The sequence below is a fragment of the Dromiciops gliroides genome, chromosome 5, assembly GCF_019393635.1.
Source record: "Dromiciops gliroides isolate mDroGli1 chromosome 5, mDroGli1.pri, whole genome shotgun sequence".
NCBI classification, from domain to species: domain Eukaryota; kingdom Metazoa; phylum Chordata; class Mammalia; order Microbiotheria; family Microbiotheriidae; genus Dromiciops; species Dromiciops gliroides.
Genome location: NC_057865.1, coordinates 205,776,569 through 205,796,757, shown reverse-complemented (window position 1 = coordinate 205,796,757; position 20,189 = coordinate 205,776,569). Strand labels below are relative to the sequence as shown.

Below are 20,189 nucleotides of genomic sequence, written 5' to 3'. Positions count from 1 at the left end.
AACTGGCACTTTCCTTGTAGAAAAATTATTTTATAACCTGTATATGTAATAAACAGAATTCCTGGCTCAATGATTGAGGATTGTTTTCAAAGTCCTAAGAGACTATGAAACTTCAAAATTTAGAGATGGACAAATTATAAGCAACTGGTAATAAAAAATAATAAACAGGATTACAAAAAATATGAAAAACTAATTACAGAATTCTTAAAGTGATCCCAAAACAACAAAGGGATATAACTGTATTTCAAATGGGTGTGTGGTTATACATTCTCAACTTTTACAGTTTTCTTTTTGCTGTGTAAACTGGTAAACAAAGCAATGGAGGAGAAGATTTGATTGAAGGTAAGTTGGATAAGCAGCAAACAAGAATATATTTTTTCCAAATCTATAGTGCTCTCAGTGCGTTTCAGGTTTATTTGAAGAAGTTGCCCAATCGTAGATGACCAAAGGAATGCTGATGGTGGAGAATATGATTCCTAATCCGAACAAAAGAACAGCCTGGGAAGAAAATAAAGTACATATTCTTTTAGGTAAAGTATTTTCCTAAAACAAAGATTTTTGATAACTTTCCCTATTCCCTGTTCCTGCTTTTTCCTTGTTAAGATAAAAAATTGGAAGAGGGTGAGAGTAATACTCGTTAGGGAAGAAGGAAGGGTGATTAAAGTTAAGAAATACAAAGCAAGGGGGCAGCTAGGCGGCACAATGGATAAAGCACCAGCCCTGGATTCAGGAGGACCTGAGTTCAAATCTAGCCTCAGACACTTGACACTTACTAGCTGTGTGACCCTGGGCAAGTCACTTAACCCCTATTGCCCTGCAAAAAGAAAGAAAGAAAGAAATACAAAGCAATCAGTTTTTATTAGAAAATGAAGGTGGTTTGATAAATAGGATTTATGGATAACACACCTTTAAAAATTTAATCTCTACTCAATTTGGTGCTAAATCAATTAACCAATCAATAAGCACTTATTAATGTGCTGGGTACTGTGCTAGGCACTGGGGATACAAATATGAAAAAAGAAAACAATTCCTACTCTGAAAGAGCTTACATTATATGGGGGAGACAACATTTATATAAAATAAATAAAAGTGAATTAGGGAGGGAGGTCACTAGTAGTTGAAGAAGATCAGGTATGGATTCTATTAGAACTCTTGCTTTTTCCTCACTAACTCCTACTGGTCATGTTTAGTAAATCCTCAGCAGCTAGGTAGCACAGTGTATAGAGCACTGGACCTGAAGTCAGGAAGTTCTGAGTTCAAACTGGGGGTCAGACACTTACTAGCTCTGTGAGTCTGTGCAAATCACTTAGACCCTATTTACCTCAGTCCCTCATCTGCAAAATGGGGACAAACTAGAGAAGGAAATGGCAAACCACTCCAGTATTTTTGCTATATTCCATGGGGTCACGAAGAGTCAGACATGACTGAAAGACCAACAACAATAAGTAGCTCGGGATCCAACTGTATCTCATATTTTATCAAGTGCAGATGATATTTCAAATACACATGAAAAGGTTTCTTATTAAGCTACTTTGAATTGCAGTGTAGACTCATTTGAAGAAGTTACCCATGTGCTTATTTTGAGACAACCAGCATCTCAGGTCACATCTCAGCTACCATGTTTGCACTAGCTAGAAAAGCAACTGAGAAGACTTTCTCAGGATAATGGTACTTTGAAAGGTATTTGGAAGGTATTAATTGTAGTAGCCACTACACACATTCTTTCCTCATTGTCTAGTCTTCATGTATAAGAAATTCAAGATGCCATTGAATTTAATCAGATTTGGAAACAAACATCCCAAATATAGAACAGTAGTTTCTGACTCCAAGCCTGTTATACCAAAGCATTTTTGTCAATCTATTTCCTTAAATATTTAAGGATCTATGGTCTTATCAATGTGAGTTGCCATAGCTACAAAAAATATATATTTAGTGGCCAAACTTCTGAATTTAGCCTGGTTGGTCCTTAGACAACAATCATTCAGTCCTTTGCTTGTCTGTATTTATACTCTTTACAGATTGGAAATGTGTGTGTGTGTGTGTGTGTGTGTGTATACACAAACATATATATATATATATATAGGTGGCCATAAAACATACCCAGAATCTTTCAATTTTTTTGTCACTATCCTGGCTTGTGACTTTTAAAAACAGAGTTGTAGGAAGAATGAAGATCAACATGTTGGCAGTTGTTGTTCCTACAAAGTGACCAAAAACAGTTTTCTGTTATTATAGAATTTAAACTCCCTAAAAGCTATTATTAAACAATTAGCATAAAATTGCCATATTGTACCCAGAACTCCAAAAATGTCTTTCATGGTGGGTACAAAGATTACCAAAAGGTCAGTTAAACCTAAGATTATCACAGCAATCACAATACGTTCACCGAAACTGAACTTTGGTTTCTTAAGTATCTCAGCCAGAGATTCACGAGCCTGGAGGGGAAAAAAAGAAAGCAAAGAATTCTTTCAGTAGATAGCATACAACACTCAAATATTTTCTACTAGTACATAAACTTTTACATTTGTGGAATCTCAGAGTTGGAAGGGACCTCAGAAATCATCTAGCTGAACCTATGTTTAAACAGGTCTCTCCTTTATACAATCTTTTACAAATGGTCATTTAGCTTTTACTGGAAGATCTCCAGTGAAAGAGAAAGGTAGCCCATTCCATTTTGGGTTCTATTTGTTAGGAAGTTTTAATAGACACTGAGCCAAATTTTCTCCCTCTTTATACCTTTTCCATATTACAATCATTCAGATTCATGAAGGTTAGCTATCATGTTTCCTTTTAAGTTTTCTATTCTCAAGGCCACACATCCCTGGGACCTTCCATTAATCCTCATTTGGCATAGTCTCTAGTTTTGCCACAATACCTGGATAGGACAGATTACACTTTTGCAGATAACACTGACTTGTCTGACTTGTCCTCCTAAAATGTGGTATCCAAAACTGAACACCACTCTTTATATTTGGTTTGACTAGATCGGAACATAATAAGATTATCACATCTCTTTCTAGAAATCATATTGCTCTGTAACTTAAGACCAATTTCACTTTTTTTTGGTGGCCCTTCACATTCCTGACTTATGTTAAGTTTGACATACACGAAAACACCTATATTTCACTAACAGAAAGTGTCTAATCATAATCTTATTCTTATGAATTTAATTATTTTAAATGAAGCCTGGGACTTTACTTTTATCTCTATTGAATTTCACCCTATTGGATTCTACCTATCATTCAAGCAAAAAATATCTTTTGGGTCTTGACTGCCATCTAATATGTTAATTATTCCTGCATCTTTTTATCACCATTGAATGAGCATGCCTTCACTCAAACCTTTGGTAAAAATATTGACCAGCATTATGCTAGAAGACAGATAGACAGATTCCCTGGAAGAGTGTAACAGAATTTAATTATTTGTTTGGTTTATTTTAATCTAATCTTATTTTACATAAATTGTGAAGTTTGTTAAAATTTTTATATTAGTTATTAAGTTTTTAAAGATAACCTTACAGGCTAACTTTTTAAAATGTGTGTGCATGCTCAGAGAATGTAGAAAATGTACATTTATTTTGAAAGATCTTTAAATTATTTTGATGGTCATAGCCCAGGTTTTCAATCTGTGATATAATAACAACAACCATAATAACAATTTCAATAGGTTTCAGAGCCCTATAACAAGTAGAGTCTCTAGAGCAAAGGATATCTAACAAACTATAAACCAAAACATTCTTGAGTTTATTTAGAAATAAAAAATTAGGTAAGTTTTGTTCCAAGTTATTATTAATTAACTATTTAGAAAGTAAGTTAACAAGTCTACAAGCATAATTAAGCATTATTAATTATTTTTATTATGATTGGGATACAAATATAAAAAGATTGTTCCCTCACTGAACTTACATTACTTTAAAAATGTTTTTATTTATTAAGTTTAGTTTTTTAATCAATAAAATTATTTTTCTCCATTCTATATCCTTCTCTTCTCACCATTGAAAAAAGAAATAAACCAAAACACCAATAACAAACATGTATAGCCAAGGAGAACGAATTATTACATGGGTGATTTCCAAGAGAAAATATCTTTCATTCTGTACCCTGAGTGCATCACCATTCTATTTGGAGATAGGTGGGAAAATAGTTGGTTATTGCATTCATCAGAGTCCCTAAGTATTTCAAGGTTGTTTGCCTTTATAATAATACTGTTTTTTAGAATTATTTTTATTTAATTAAATATTTCCTAATTATATGCAATTTCTAAAAGGAATTCCAGGAATGGAGCCAAGATGGTAGAGTAGATAATGCTCAGCTGAGCTGAGCTCTCATTATATACCCCTTTAAATAACTTTAAAATAATACATCAAATTGAATTCTAAAGTGGCAGAGCGAATAAAAGGTCAGAGCAAGACATTCTTCCAGTCCAAGATAACATAGGAGGTTAGAAAGAAAAATTTGTGACATGTAAGAGGAGACTTTCCTGGAGCCCAAGTGTATGAAACACCAATGGTGGGAGCAGGGGGTGGCAACAAAAGTGGTAGCATCTTTGGGGGAGTTCTCTAGCCAGAGACAGTAAAGAAACCTGGAAACTGCTCAGAGATGACAGAGGACTTCTTTGCTAGGACTGGACACAAACCAGATACTGTTTGGCAACTCCATTCCTATATCCACTTCTAGGCCATCATTGAAGGATGGAGAGGAGCATGTTTGGTCAAGAGGGAACAGGAATCCTGAAGGGCAACTGTTTGGCAACTCCATTACCTATTTCTGAGTCATAACTCAAGGGTAGAACAGAATACTTTTGGTTAAGAAGGAGTGGAAGCCCTTAGAGACAGTATCATTTCCAGCCCCAAGGGACCAGTCCCAAGGGAGGAGAGGCCCAAAGTAATTGTATTGATTCCGAGGGAACAAGGACCCTTCCTGTGTAGAGACCAGAGTGCAGACCAGAAAAGCAGTGACGTGATCTCTCCCTAGATCATACTACCTTGGAAGCACCCAAACCTTTCAAACTCCTAGAACTAGCTCTGAAAACATCAGTGCAAAAAAAAGCCTAGAGCTTGAAGCAGTGCCCTTACTCCCGTCCTCATGCAGAGAACAGAGCTGTGGTGAGTAAAACGATATGTGGTCACCCCATTTCTGCCCCAAGTGTAGGGAAAATTAGCGGGAGTTCCTAATATAGTGCTACTTATAAATTAGAAGCTACTGCACTGGTTTTGGGCATTAAGCATTTATTAAAGCATATTAAATATTAGTAAAGAGAGGGCACATGGCTCTGAAAGATAGGAAAGCCTAGCTAGGAAAGAGAAGAGAGAGAAAAGAGAAAATGGGGAACCCTAGTGGGCCACATCTGCTCTGCCTCAAGTTCCCCGGACCAAAAAAGAGTGAGTGTCTGTGCAAGCTTGCTGCAGGCTGGAGCGAGTGTGCCCATACACATTGTTCAAAGCTAATTGGCTAGCATCACTCAAACCTGTTGGTTCACTGTTGATTCACTCTCAGGTGGTTCAGCGCAGTTGTGCTGAGGTCAGAGGCCTTGTTCCTCTGGCGGGAACAAGGCTTTCAGGTAGGTATGGTTTTGAGTGAGGTAACTTCCTGACTCTGGGCTGACCTTTAGAAAGGTCTGACCTTAAGAAAGGTCAGGCCCAGCTCTCTCAGCAGGGCCCCTAGGAGTCCTAAAATCATTATTAATAATTTTTTTTCACAGAGCTAAAATTTAATATAAAGTTCAAATTCAAGAAATAGGCTGAAAAATACACACACACACAAAACAACAAAAAATACCCCTAACCATAAAAAGCTACTGTGGTGACAGGGAAGCTCAAGATCAAACTCAGAAGTCAATGAAGTCAAAACAGTTTACAAACAAAGCCTCAAAAAAAAGTGAATTGGAGATAAGCCCAAAATTAATTTCTGAAAGAACTTAGAATTTTGATTTTCAAAATCAAATAAAAGAGGTAAAGGAAAGCAGAAGTAAAGATGTGAAAGCAAAGGAAGAAAATTATGAAAGGACAATTAACAGTTTGATAAAAGAGGCACAAAAATACTGAAGAAAATAACATTAAAAACAGAGTTGGCCAAATAGAAAAAGAAGTACAGAAATTCACTGAAGACAAGATCTCCTTAAAAAAAAGAATTGGTCAAATGGAAAAAGAGATACAAAAGCTCACAGAAGAAAATAACTCAGGGCAGCTAGGTGGCACAGTGGATAAAGCACCGCCCTGGATTCAGGAAGACCTGAGTTCAAATGTCCTCAGACACTTGACACTGCCTGTGTGACCCTGGGCAAGTCACTTGACCCTCGTTGCCCCAGAAGAAGAAGAAGAAGAAAATAACTTCTCAAAAATTAGAATTGAGCAAATTGGAAACTAATGAATATGTGATACATCCAGAAAGAATAAAACAAAGCCAAAAAGATGAAAAAAATAGAAGAAAATATGAAATATCTCATTGGAAAAACAGTTGACCTAGAAAACAAACCAAGAAGAGATAATTTAAGAATTATTAGATCACCCGAAAGCCATGACCAAGTAAAGATCCTAAACAGCATGTTTCAAAAAATTGTTAAGGAAAATTACCCTGATATTCTCAAACTAGAGGGCAAAATATAAATGGAAAGAATCTTCTGATTACCCCATAAAAGAGATGAAAACTGAAAACTCCCAGGAATATTATAGCCAAATTCCAGAGCTCCTGGGTCAAAGAGAAAATACTTCAAGTAGCCAGGGGGAAAAAGACCTTTCCAATATTGTGAAGCCATAGTCAAGCTCATACAAGATTTAGCAGCTACCAAGAGGGCTTGGAATCTGATATTCTGGAAGACAAAAGATCTTGAATTACAACCAAGAATAACCTACTCAGCAAAACTGAGTATAATCCTTCAAGGGGAAAAAATGGATATTTAATGAAATAGAGGAATTTCAAGCATTCCTGATGAAAAGACCAGAGCTAGAAATTTGACTTTGAAACACAAGACTCAAGAGAAGCATAAAAATATACACATGAAAGAGAAATCATAAGGGACTCACTAAGGTTAAACTGTAAACCTTTCTATAAAGGAAAGTGAAACTTGTATCTTCTAAGAAATGTACTATCATTAGGGCAATTAGAAAGATTCTACATAGAAAAATTGTGCAGGAATGAGTAGATTATGTTTGAGAAAGAGGAATGCTTGAGGGAAAGGGGGAGGGAGAAAAAGAATGGGGGAAGTTATCTCATATAAAAGATGTGTGCAAGGAAGTTTTTACAGTGGAGAGGAAAATGGGCAGGGGCAACACAAACCTCATTCACATTTAAATTGGTTCAAATATAGTGTGTGTGTGTGTGTATATATATATGTATATATATACACACACACACACACACACATATATATATATATATACACATATGCACACACACACATACATACATACATACATACATATTCAAATGGTAATAGAAATCTATCTTACCCAACAGGGAAGTAGGAAGGAAAGGGGATAAGAGAAAAGAGGGAGAATTGATAAAAGGGAAGGTAGATAAAAGAAGGCAGTGGTTAGAATCAAAACATTTGAGAGGAGGGTCAGGATAAAAAAAGAAACAGAAGAAAACAGGATGGAGGGAAAGGTGCAGAACCCAATAATATATTGTTTACAAGAAACACTTGAAAACAGAGAGACATGCACAGAGTTAAAATAAAGGGCTGGAGCAGAATCTATTATGCATCAGCTGAAGTAAAAAAGGTAAGGGTAATAATCATGATCTCAGACAAAGCAAAAGCAAAAGTACACCTAAGTAAAAGAGTTAAGGGAATCCACATCTTCCTAAAAGGAGACAGACAAGTAATATGAATATTAAAAATATACACACCAAGGGGGCAGCTAGGTGGCACAGTGGATAAAGCACCGGCCCTGGATTCAGGAGGACCTGAGTTCAAATCTGGCCTCAGACACTTGACACTTACTAGCTGTGAGACCCTGGGCAAGTCACTTAACCCCCCATTGCCCCACTATATATATATATATATATATATATATATATATATATATATATATATATATATATATATACACACACACACACACACACACACACCCCAAATTCTTAAAGGAAAGGTTAAATGAATTACAGGAGGAAATAAACAATAAAGCTATACTAGTGGGGGACCTCAATTATCCCCTATCAGAAATCTAAAACCATGAAATAATAAAAGTCAAATACATGGATAGATTCTTTAAAGTTTCATATGATAGACCTTTGGAAATTATATCTCCTCAATCTATTTTCCAGATCAGTTGCTTTTCTGATATTTCACATTTTCTTTTGTTGTTGTTGTTCACTTGACTTTGTTTTATTTTTTCTTGATGTCTCATGGAGTCATTAGCTTCTACTTTCCCAATTCTAATTTTTAAGGGATTATTTTGTTCCGTGACTTTTAGTATATCCTTTTCCATTTTGCCAACTCTGCTTTTTTAGGCATTCTTCTCTTCAGTGCAATTTTGTACCACTTTTACCATTTGGTTAATTATGGCTTTTTAGGTGTTATTTTCCTCAGTATTACTTTTTCATAATTTTCTTCTTTTTACTTTAATTTCTTTACCTATGTTTTCCTCTACGATTCTTATTTGATTTTGAAAACCAGCATTTTTAAGGTCTTCTAGGAATTACTTTTGGGCTTGTCTCCACTTCACATTTATTTTGAGGCTTTGTCTTCTTCTGAGTTTGTATCTTGAGCTTCCCTGTCACCATGGAAGCTTTTTATGGTTAGGTTCTTTTAGTAGTTTTTTGTGCATTTTCTAGCCTATTTCTTGAGTTTGAACTTTATATTAAAGTTTAGCTCTGTTCTCTGCATGTGGATAGAGTTAGGGGTGCTGCCCTAAGCTCTAGGCTTTTTTTTTTTTTTGCACTACTGTTTTCATTTCATTTCAGCTCCTTTGGCACTGAAATTTATAGTATTCCTCAGGGTTCCTGGTCCCTCTTGGATGAACATGCTCCTCTCCACCCTTCAAAGGTAATCTAGAAGTGGATATGAGCAATAGGGCTGCCAAACAGCCTCTGATCCTACATCCAGTGTTAGGACAAGGGTCCCCTGTAGTCTCTTTCTGACAAGTTTCTAGGTCTCTTTACTGTCTCTGGCTAGAGAACTCCCCCAAAGCTGCTGCCATTTCTGTTGCCACGCCCAGTCCCACCACTAGTGTTTAATCTACTTTGGCTCTGGGTCAGCCTTTAGGTCACTAATCTCTCATTCTAACTTCCTATGTTGTTTTGGGCTGGAAGAATGTCTTATTCTGACCTTTTGTGAGCTCTGCCACTCCAGAATTTGATTCGAAGCATTATTTATTTATTTATTTATTTTTTTGGTGAGGCAATTGGGGTTAAGTGACTTGCCCAGGGTCACACAGCTAGTGTCAAGTGTCTGAGGCCGAATTTGAACTCAGGTACTCCTGAATCCAGGGCCAGTGCTTTATCCACTGCACCATCTAGCTGCCCCGATTTGAAGCATTATCTTAAAGTTGTTTGGAGGGGAATGTAAAGAGAGCTCAGATGAGTGCTTTCTCTGCCATCTTGTTCTGCCCCCAGAAGTCCTCTTAGAATATTTTTGTTATTATATAAATTATTTTCCTGGTTTTGCTCACTTCATTCTTCCATCTTCCCAGATTTCTCTGAAGACATATTAATTTCCTTTAGCACAATAGTAGTCTATTACATTCATATATCATAACTTCTTCAGCTATTCCCCAATTGATGGCCCACCCTTCATTTTCCAGTATTTTGCTAATGCAAAAAGGAGTGCCTTAAATATTTTTGTATATATAGGTCTTTTCCCTGTTTCTTTGCTCTCTTTGGGGTATAGATCCAAGAGTGATATTGGGGTATAGATATAGAAAGAGTATATCTTATTTAATAGTTTTTTTTTTTTTTTTTTTTTTAGTGAGGCAATTGGGGTTAAGTGACTTGCCTAGGGTCACACAGCTAGTAAGTGTTAAGTGTCTGAGGCCGGATTTGAACTCAGGTACTCCTGACTCCAGGGCCGGTGCTCTATCCACTGTGCCATCTAGCTGCCCCTGCCATCTAGCTGCCCCAATAGTTTTTTATGCATAGTTCCAACTCACTTTCCAGAATGACTGAACCAGTTCACAATTCCATCAATGATACATTAATGTACCTGTTTTTCTAGAATCACTCAAATATTTATCATTTTCCTTTTTGGTCAATTTTGACATGGTGTGAGGTAGTACATCAATTATTTTAATTTGCATATCTATTATTAGTAATTTTGAGCTTTTTTTCATACCTGAAAACTGCCTGTCCATATCCTTTGAATATTCATTAATTGTGGAGTGACCCTTGTTCTGATAATTTTCAATCAGTTCTATCAACCTCTAAATGAGACATTAAAGGACTTTGTTGCAAATATTTTTCCTCATTTTCCTACTTTTCTTCTAATTTTAGCTGCATTGGGTTTTTTGTGCAAACCCTTTATAATTTTATGTAATAAAAATTGCCAATTTTACCTCCTATGATACTATCTAGTTCTTGTTTCATCATGAAATATTCCGCTATGAATATAACTTTCTTGTTCCTCTGCATATGTCATCCCTTATGTATTAAATAATGTATACATGTGGAGCTTATCTTGGCATATATGAGGTGTTAAAATATAACTACTTTCTGCTAAACTGCTTTCTAATTTTCCCAGCTGCTTTTACTGAATAGTAAGTTTTTAGCCCAATAACTAGGATCCTTATAATTTAATAATAACTTTATACTAGATTCTTCTGGGGTTTTTTTGTTGTTTTTTTTGTTTTTGTTTTTTTTTGCAGGCAATGGGGGTTAAGTGACTTGCCCAGGATCACACAGCTAGTAAGTGTCAAGTGTCTGAGGCTGGATTTGAACTCAGGTACTCCTGAATCCAGGGCTGGTGCTTTATCCACTGTGCCACCTAGCTGCCCCTTACAGTAGGTTCTTGTGCTCATTTACTTCTCTATATTGTGTACCTAACAGATTCCATGGATCAACCTCTTTATTACTTAACCAGTATCAAATAATTTTTGTGATTGCTACTTTAAAATGCAGTTTAAAATCTGACACTCTTAGTCCTCTTGCCTTCCCACTTTTTTTTATTATTTTCCTTGAGATTCTTGAATTTTATTCCTTCAGATAAATTCTGTTATTTTTCCAGCTCTATGGAGTAATCCTTTGGTTAATGAATTGATGTGGCATTGAATGAGTAAGCCAATTTTGGTAGTATTGCAATTTTTATTATATTGGCTCACTATAGCCTTGAGCAATTATTATTTCTCTAATTATTTGAATGTATTTATCTGTATAAAGAGTATTTTAGAGTGGTATTCATATAGTTCTTATGTATGTCTTAGTGGATGGACTCCCAAGTATTTTATACATTCCGGAGTTATTTTAAATGGAATTTCTCTTTCTACCTACTGGATTTTATTGGTTATGTACAGAGATTCTGATGGTTTATTTGGGTTTACTTTATAATTCATAACTCTTGAAGTTGTTAATAGTTTCAATTAGTTTTTTTTTAATTGATACTTTAAGATTCTCAGAGTAAATAATTTAAGCTAAAAAAGTGATCATTTTGGGGCAGCTAGATGGCACAGTGGCACCAGCCCTGGATTCAGGAGTACCTGAGTTCAAATCCAGCCTCAGACACTTAACACTTACTAGCTGTGTGACCTTGGACAAGTCACTTAACCCCAATTGCCTCACCAAAAAAAAAAAAGTGATAATTTTGTTTTCTCATACTTATTCTCTCAATTTTTTCTTATTTTATTGCTAATAGCTATTATTTCTATCACTATAAAATAGTAATGGACATTACTTGCTATACATCTGATCTTACATTATCTCCATTACAGATAAGGCTGGCTTTTGATTTAGAGAGATACCCCTTATCATTTTTGTTTGTTTTTGTTTTTGTTCTTTTGCAGGGCAACCGGGTTAAGTGACTTGCTCAGGGTCACACAGCTAGTAAGTGTCAAGTGTCTGAGGCCAGATTTGAACTCAGGTCTTCCTGAATCCAGGACCGGTGCTTTATCCACTGTGCCACCTAGCTGCCCCCCTGATACCCCTTATCATTTTAAGAAAAGCCCAATTTATTTATGGGCTTTCTAGTACTCCAAAAGGAATGGGCATTGTATCTTTTCAAAAGCTTAGAGGATTTTTTTATTAATATGGTTAATTTTGTGTATAGTTTTCCTAATATTTAATCAACCCTACATTGTGGTATAAATCCGACCTAGTTATATTGTTGCAGTTACCTTGATATTTTATTTAAAATTTTTGCATCTATATTCTTTAATTTTATTTCTCTGCTTTGACTCTCCCTGGTTTAGGCATCAAGACTCTTTTTGTATCATAGAAAAAAATTGGTAAGATCCCTTCTTTTCCTATTTTTTCAAACTGCTTTTGTAGTATCAGAATTAATTGCTCTTTAAAGGTCCAACAGAACTTATACATCTACTTAATTCTGGAGTTGTTCTTAACTTGTGAGTTAATTTCTGGCTTGTTTAATTTCCTTTATGGGATTATTTTATTAAGTCTTTTATTTCATTCTCTTAATCTAGTTATTTTACGTTTTTGTAAATATTGATGCATTTCATTTAGATTGTCAGTTCCATAATGATATCATTGAGCAAAATAATTTCTTTTAATTCTTTATTGGTTTTGAATTTACCTTTTTCATTTTTGATGATGATAATTTGGTTTTCTCTCCCCCCACATAAATTTAATGATTTATCTATTTTATTGTGTTTTTTTTTTCAAAAAAACTTCCATTTTATTTTTATTCAGTATTTCAATGAGGTTTTTCTTTCAGTCTTCTTTAACTCTTCTTTGATTTTCATTATAGCATTTAATTGATTATTTAAATTTATTGGCTTGCTTTTTTTTTAAAGTTGCATACCCAATTCATATCATATACTGATGTCTCACTAAGTCTGAATTCAACTCAGCATACCTCCCATGAGACATAGGTCTCCCAGAAAAAATATAACAGAATAAAAGCTGCAAACTGCAAGACACATAGTGGTTAATTTTAATATTTCAATTCAGAAGCAAGAAGTTCTGCAAGCTATTGGGAGAAAGGCCTGCAAATATAAAGGAAAGTACATTCAAATAACACAAAACAATTCTGTACCCACTAGAAAAAGGAAGAGTGAATGGAATAATGTGTTCCAAAGAGCAATGGAACTCAGGATGCAGCCCAGGCTTACCTGGCCTGCAAATTTTAGCTTAATTCTATAGGACAAAAGATGGACATTCAATAAGAGTTTTGAAATATTTTCAGAAAGAAAACCAGATGTGAAGAAATCATTTGCTCTTTGAATATCCCAAGAACCAGAAATGTAAGAAGAATGAATTAAGGGACAGGTAAGGACAGCAACAGCAACAAAATGACGACAGGGAGACCAGTAAGAGACTTCTTTCTAAGTGTGCACAAGGAGACAAGGATGAATGTTAAAATCTGGTAACAGTGAAGAGGCCAATAGGAAGCATTATAGACAGAGCTTCATATTACTCTGCCTACAAATGAATGAATGGTTGTGTGTGTGTGTGTGTTTTGTGTATGTGAAGGTACATAAAAGGGGAGAGGTGAGCAGGGGATGAAAAAGAGTGTGTGATGTGCCAAGGTCAAATCAAGGACTAACAATGAGGGGAAAGTGACCTCTTTGGTCACCTCTTTTAGAAGGAAGTGAGTGAGGAAGATGAGGACAAGATTGAAAAGAAGTGAGAGGTGGGGCAGCTAGGTGGCACAGTGGATAGAGCACTGGCCCTGGAGTCAGGAGTGCCTGAGTTCAAATCTGGCCTCAGACACTTAACACTTACTAGCTGTGTGACCCTGGGCAAGTCACTTAACCCAAATTGCCTCACTAAAACAAAAAAAAAAAAAAAAGAAAAGAAAAGAAGTGAGGGGAAGAAACAAGACCTTTTGCTCATATGGATGAGACTAGGGGGATTTGGTGTTTGAAAAATCTACTTGTCCTGCATTTTTGGGGGGTAAATGGAACCCCTTAGGATACCTGCCACTTTTGGACACAGGGAGGAGACTTTTAGGCAAATGTAGGAAAAAAGACAGTAAGGGAAAGTATAAATCAATGTGGAACTGCATAATCAGGGATTTTGGGGTGGAGAGGGGCTTAACCATGTGGCTTGTGTCCTCTTTGACACATGCAATAATTGGCATTTCTCTGGGAGTGCGGCACAATGGAACAGTTGAATCTATAGGGCAAGACCTATAAGGCAATGGCAAAAAGTGTCTAGAGAAGAGAGTCTAGAATGGATACCTTGGAAGTTTTGATTGCATGAAGAAGACAGAGAAAAAAGAGAGACCAGATAATTATAGGGATCATGAATAGGAAAATGAGGATACAGAATAGACAGAAAGAGAAGATGAATAATGAACAGAATAAGAGGAACCCTTTATGAAAAGGGATTCAACAAATTCAATTAAAAGAGTAATGAATAGAACTGAAGGGAAGGAATCTACTTGACAGAAGAAAAAGGAGTGGGAAGTAATATATAACCAGGTAAAGGCATAACAAAAAAGGGTACTAATAAACAAAATCCTAAAGGGAAAGGTGTAACAAATGAGAAGAGGGGATGAGGGAGAGGTAGAGAGCCAGTGAAAATAATAGGGCCACTTAAATAAATAATTAAAAGAACATAATACTGTGTTTACAGCAAAAAAGAAAAGAATAAACTAAAAAATATTAATTTTAGAGACATGTAGAAGGAATTTCAATTTCACTTTAAATGTGAATGGATTAAACAGTCCAATAAGACAAAAAAGAATGGCAGACTGGATAAGAAAACAAAAAAAACATTTAAAAATCAGACATACACAAAATAAAACCGAGAGCATAGAAAATTTATTTTTCCTATGCATAAAGTGAATCCAAAAAACTGGGAATTTCAATCATGCTATCTGACAATGGAAAACCCCCAAATGTTTATAAAATAAAGAAATAAACAAGGAAACTACATGATACAATGAACTTGTATGCTCCAAATGCCTTAGCTACTGGAAGATATAGACAGTAACATAGCAGTGAAAGGAGATTTCACTATACCTCTCTCAGTTTTGGATAAGTCTATCAAAAAGATAGATATCAAAGATATCAAAAAGGGAAAATATGGAACTGAACAAATTGCTAGAGAAACTAGAGTTTAAAAACTAATGGCATCAGGGCAGCTAGATGGCGCAGTGGATAGAGCACCAGCCCTGGAGTTCAAATCCGGCCTCAGACACTTAACATTTACTAGCTGTGTGACCCGGGCAAGTCACTTAACCCCAATTGCCTCACTAAAAAAAAAAAAAAAAAAAAAAAACTAATGGCATCTTCTAAATGGGACAGCAAAGGAATATAAATATTTCTCTGTGCCACATGAAACTTACAAAAATTGTCCATGTAATAATGAATACTAATGCAACTACTAATTGCTAATGTACAGAGATATTACAAACAAATATACAAAGGCAGAATATGAATACGTCCTTTATAGACCAAAATTCTCCCCCCCACCCAAAATTGGTTCAGGGACCACAAAAGATACATAACCAAATGGAGATTTAACAATGCAATCTTAAGTAATGAGTGGGTTAGAGAACAAATTATAGAAACAATAGCTATGTAAAGGAAAATAATAATGATAAAACATTCCAAAAATTCTGGGATGCAGCTAAAGCATTCTTTAGGGGGGAAATCATATCCTTAAAAATCATACATTAGAAAAATAGAAATAGAAAGGATTAATAAATTAACATTCATTTACAAATCTAGAAAATCAACAAAATAAGCACAAAAGAAGAGATATTAAAAACAAAACAGAAACTCCAGAGAAATGAAAACTAACAAAATCCAGTTCTTTGAAAATACAAATAAATTGGTAAACTCTTAGGTGATCTGAATAAAATGAAGAGAACATAAATAAAATCAATAAAATGACAAATGAGCAAGATGAAATCAATAAAATCAGAAGAAATCAAAAGAATAATCAGAGCATCTTATGCACAGTTGTATGCAAAGAAAACCAAAAAACACAAAAGAAATCGAGAAACACCTTCAAAAGAGCAAAATACTCCAAATATTAGATGAGATAGACTTCTTAAATAAAAAACTGACAGAAAAGGAAATAGAACCACAAAAGGGGGAAGGGGAAAACCCCTGGTCTTGATGGATTCACAGAATTTTATTAAAATGTTAAAGAATAATAAGTACCCATAGTTAACAAATTGTTCTCAAAAACTGAGCAGGGGAAAGCACCCTACCAAGAATCCTTATATGAAACAAATATAGTTCTGATACCTTAAACAGGGAAGGGGATACACACATATATAATATACATATATGTATTCACATGCACACATATATTATATATATATATATATGCCAATATCATAAATGAACATTGTCTCAAATTTGTGCAACAAAATTCTATAAAACTATAGCAACTTATCAAAGAAATCATTGTGATCAAGGGAGATTTATACCAGGGATAGTTTAATATTCAGAAAACAATCAACATAATTATGTTAAAAACCAAAACATCCAATACCATATGATCATCTCTCTATAGATGTTGAAACAGCCTTTGACAAAGAAGAACATTCTTTTATGCTAAACACCCTACAAAGTCTAGGCATAGCAGTATCTTTTTTAATACCATAAAAACGATCTAAAATCAAAAGCAAGCATCATATGAACAGCAGTTGCACTAGAACCTTTTCCAGTAAATATTGGAGTGAATTTAGGATGCCTACTTTCCTCAATATTATTTTATATAATTTTGGAAATTCTAGCAATAGTAACAAGATAAAAGAAAATAATTAAAGGAATAAAGATAGGCAGAGAGGAGATAAAACTATCCCTATGTGCTGATAAAATGAGTGTACTTGGAAAACCTGTAGAGAATCAGCAAAGTTAATAAATGAGACAATAGCTTTAGCAAAGTTGCAGGCTATAAAAATCTTCAAAAATCAATAAATTTCCGTATGATAATAGCAAAACACAATAAGCAATAATAGAAAAGGAAATATCATTCCAAATAACTATGAAATGCATAAAATGTCTGGGAAGAAATCTCTGAAAGTACTTAAAAGATCTATACATATTCAACTACAAAGTGCTTCTTAAAGAAATAAAGAATTTAGATATTTGGAGGAATAATCAGTGCCTGTGGCTAGGCTGTGGAAATATGGCATAAAAATGTTAACATGATCAAAACTGATTTATACTTTTATTGTTATACCAATCAAATTACCAAGGGGATACTTTACAGAACTTGATAATAATAGAATTTGGAAAAACAAAAGATTTACAATGTAAAGGGAAATTATGAAGAGAAGTAAGAACAAGGGGAGAATAACACTTCTAGACATCAAACTATATTATAAAAGAGTAGTCATAAAAACCATCTGATATTGGTTATAGAATAGAGATATCAATGGAACAGACTAGAAAAAGGACATTCAGAAACAGTAGAACTCAATAACTCAGTGTTTGATAAAGTGGAAAACATAAATTACCTGAGGCAAAACTTCCTATTTTATAAAAACTGCTGGAAAAACTGAAAAGCAATCTGGCAGAAATGAGGTTTATACCAATATTTTATACAACACTGCACAATGCATTCTAAATGGATATGCAACCTTTATATTAAAGATCATAGTATAAAAAAAATTGGAGGAGAAACATATCATTTACCTCTCACAGGTTAGAGATGTAGTCTTAACCAAACAAGACACCGGATTGCAATTACAAAAGATGAAATAGATAACTTTGATTACAAGAAACTGAAAAGCTTCTGCACAGAGAACACATACATATAAATATACATATTGAAAATTGAGAAAAATCAAATTTGTATCACTACTGACATTTTGTGTAACTACCTAAATCATGTCTCATTTGTCTCTGAGTTAAATTTGGAAGTTCAGCTTTCCTGTACATCACTCATTATCTCTGAGTTAAGTTTAGAGGTCCAGTTTTCTTGCTAATCATTGTTCTATTCTTGTGTCAAGGAAATCTGTTTTCCTTCAAGGATGCAGGTAGATTCCAGGGAGTCTGGTCTGTTATTGTTGTGACACTAACTAGTCATGCAGGTGGACACCACCATTGAGCTTTTCTAGCAATAAAATGGAAGGAAGAATTATTGCTAGTTCAATGTTCCAAATTTCCAGCCAATCATATTATCCCTCACATCTTTGATGCTTTTGACTTTGTAATCAATCATATTGTTTTCCCATCTATGATACTGCCTTCTAGTTTTTGGATACTCCTCCTTTTGTCCATAAAATAATCTGTTCAGTTTTGGCTTGCTAAGGAGCTAAAGACCACTTTTGTTGGTCTTTGCCAATAAATTGAAAGTGCTCAAAACTTTGTTGCCTCAGTTTACCTTAATTTCTATTGCAACAATACATAGACACATATATCTTCATGTCTGTCTCTTTGTGACCCTCTGTACTTGTTCCTGGGATTTCCTTGGCAAAGATACTAGAGTAGTTTGCCATTTCCTTCTCCAGTGTGTTCCCATTTTACAGTTGAGGAACTAAGGCAAATAGGGGTAAAGTGATTTGTCTAGGGTCACACAGACACTGTGTTTGAGGCTAGATTTGAACTCAGGTCTTCCTGATTCCAAGTTCAGTGCTCTACCCACTGTACCACCTAAGCTGCCTATATGTGTATAATCACATTATGCTCTATCTACCTATTTTTATCACTGATAGTAATTTCTCAATAGAAAAATAGAAAAAGAATATGATCAAATAGTTGGCAAAAGAAGAACCTCAATGTATTTACAACTGCATGGAAAAACATTGCAAATCACCCAATAAGAGAAATTAAGTGGGACAGCTAGGTGGTGCAGTGGATATAGCACCAGCCCTGGATTCAGGAGTACCTGAGTTCAAATCCAGCCTCAGATACTTGACACTTACTAGCTATGTGACCCAGGGTAAGTCACTTAACCCCCATTGCTCCACAAAACAAAGAGAGAAATTAAATGAAAAATAACCTTTGAGGTTTCATCTCATACCCAGAAAACTGAAAAAATAACAAAAAATGGCAACAGTCAATGTTGTAGGGGCTGTGAAAAGTCAGTTACACTAACACATTGTTGGTGGAGCTATAAGGTATAACCATTCTGGAAAGCAATTTGGTATTGTGCCAAAGTGACTAAAATGTCCATACTTTTGAACCAGAAACTTCATTACTAGGCTTATGAAGCCATCAATAAGAAAGTCCCTATATACTCCAAAGTATTTATAAGCAGCACTTTTTGTGAAGAACTAGAAACAGTGTAGGTGCCCATGAACTGAGAATGGCTAAACACACTGTGGTACATGACTGTGATGGAAATATTATTGTGCTGTAAGAAATTATGTGAGTGAATAAAAAAATTCATGGGAAAGATCTATATGAAGTATTTCAAAATGAAGCAGTCAGAGCCAAGAAAACAATATACACATTATTTACAACAATGTAAATAGAAAGGACTACATACTCAAAAATCAAAAGTAAATGTAGCAAAATTATAATATATGAAGATACTTCCAACCCATCCATTTGTTAAAGTAGAAGGTCTACAGATGGTAGACATGTACAAGTTTTCAGACTTTTTCAATGGATTGATAGGTTGTGATGAATTTTTTCCTCTCTTAAAAAATACTATTTGTGATATGGAATGGCTCCCTGGGACAGGTATGCAGAAGGATATATTAGGTTGATGTAACAAACAGAAAATATCAATACTTATTTTAAAATAAAGACAACATATTGTTGAATTCTGGTTTCTAATCCATTCTGCTATCCTCTTCCATTTTGTGGGTGAGTATCTCCCATTCACATTCATAGTAATGATTGTTATTGGTGTGTTTTCTCTATCCCCTTCTTTTATAGGATCTATCCTTCTTAGTTAAGAGTTTGGTTTGCTTTGGACTAATCCCTTTTATTCCCTCTTCTCCTTTCTCCCTTTCCCTTGTTTTTTCATTGAATGAAATGCATTTCTTTACCCAGCTCTGTATTTTTTTGGACAAATTCAGATAAAAGTAAAGTTCAAGTGTCTCCTCTACCTACTGCTCCTTCCTGCCTTTTTAATATAGACTTCTTCTATGGTATATGAGGTGTTCAGGGAGGGCTCTGGTGTGAAGGCTTGCTGATCCCTTTTCAGGGCTGTTTATCCACCTTTTGT

General features: G+C 34.9%; 1 protein-coding gene across 1 annotated transcript in view; it reads right to left on the bottom strand.

Annotated features, from left to right (window-relative positions):
* Window positions 1-326: 326 nt before the first annotated feature.
* SLC38A1 (solute carrier family 38 member 1) overlaps window positions 327-20,189 on the bottom strand; it is a 96,921-nt gene continuing 77,058 nt past the window's right edge. Inside the window, exons 13-15 of the mRNA XM_043967626.1 lie at window positions 2,294-2,435; window positions 2,101-2,198; window positions 327-498 (exon numbers count right to left, since the gene is read on the bottom strand). Coding sequence (XP_043823561.1) covers window positions 397-498; window positions 2,101-2,198; window positions 2,294-2,435 — 342 coding nt within the window. The 3' untranslated portion in view covers window positions 327-396. The remainder of the gene's footprint in view (window positions 499-2,100; window positions 2,199-2,293; window positions 2,436-20,189) is intronic.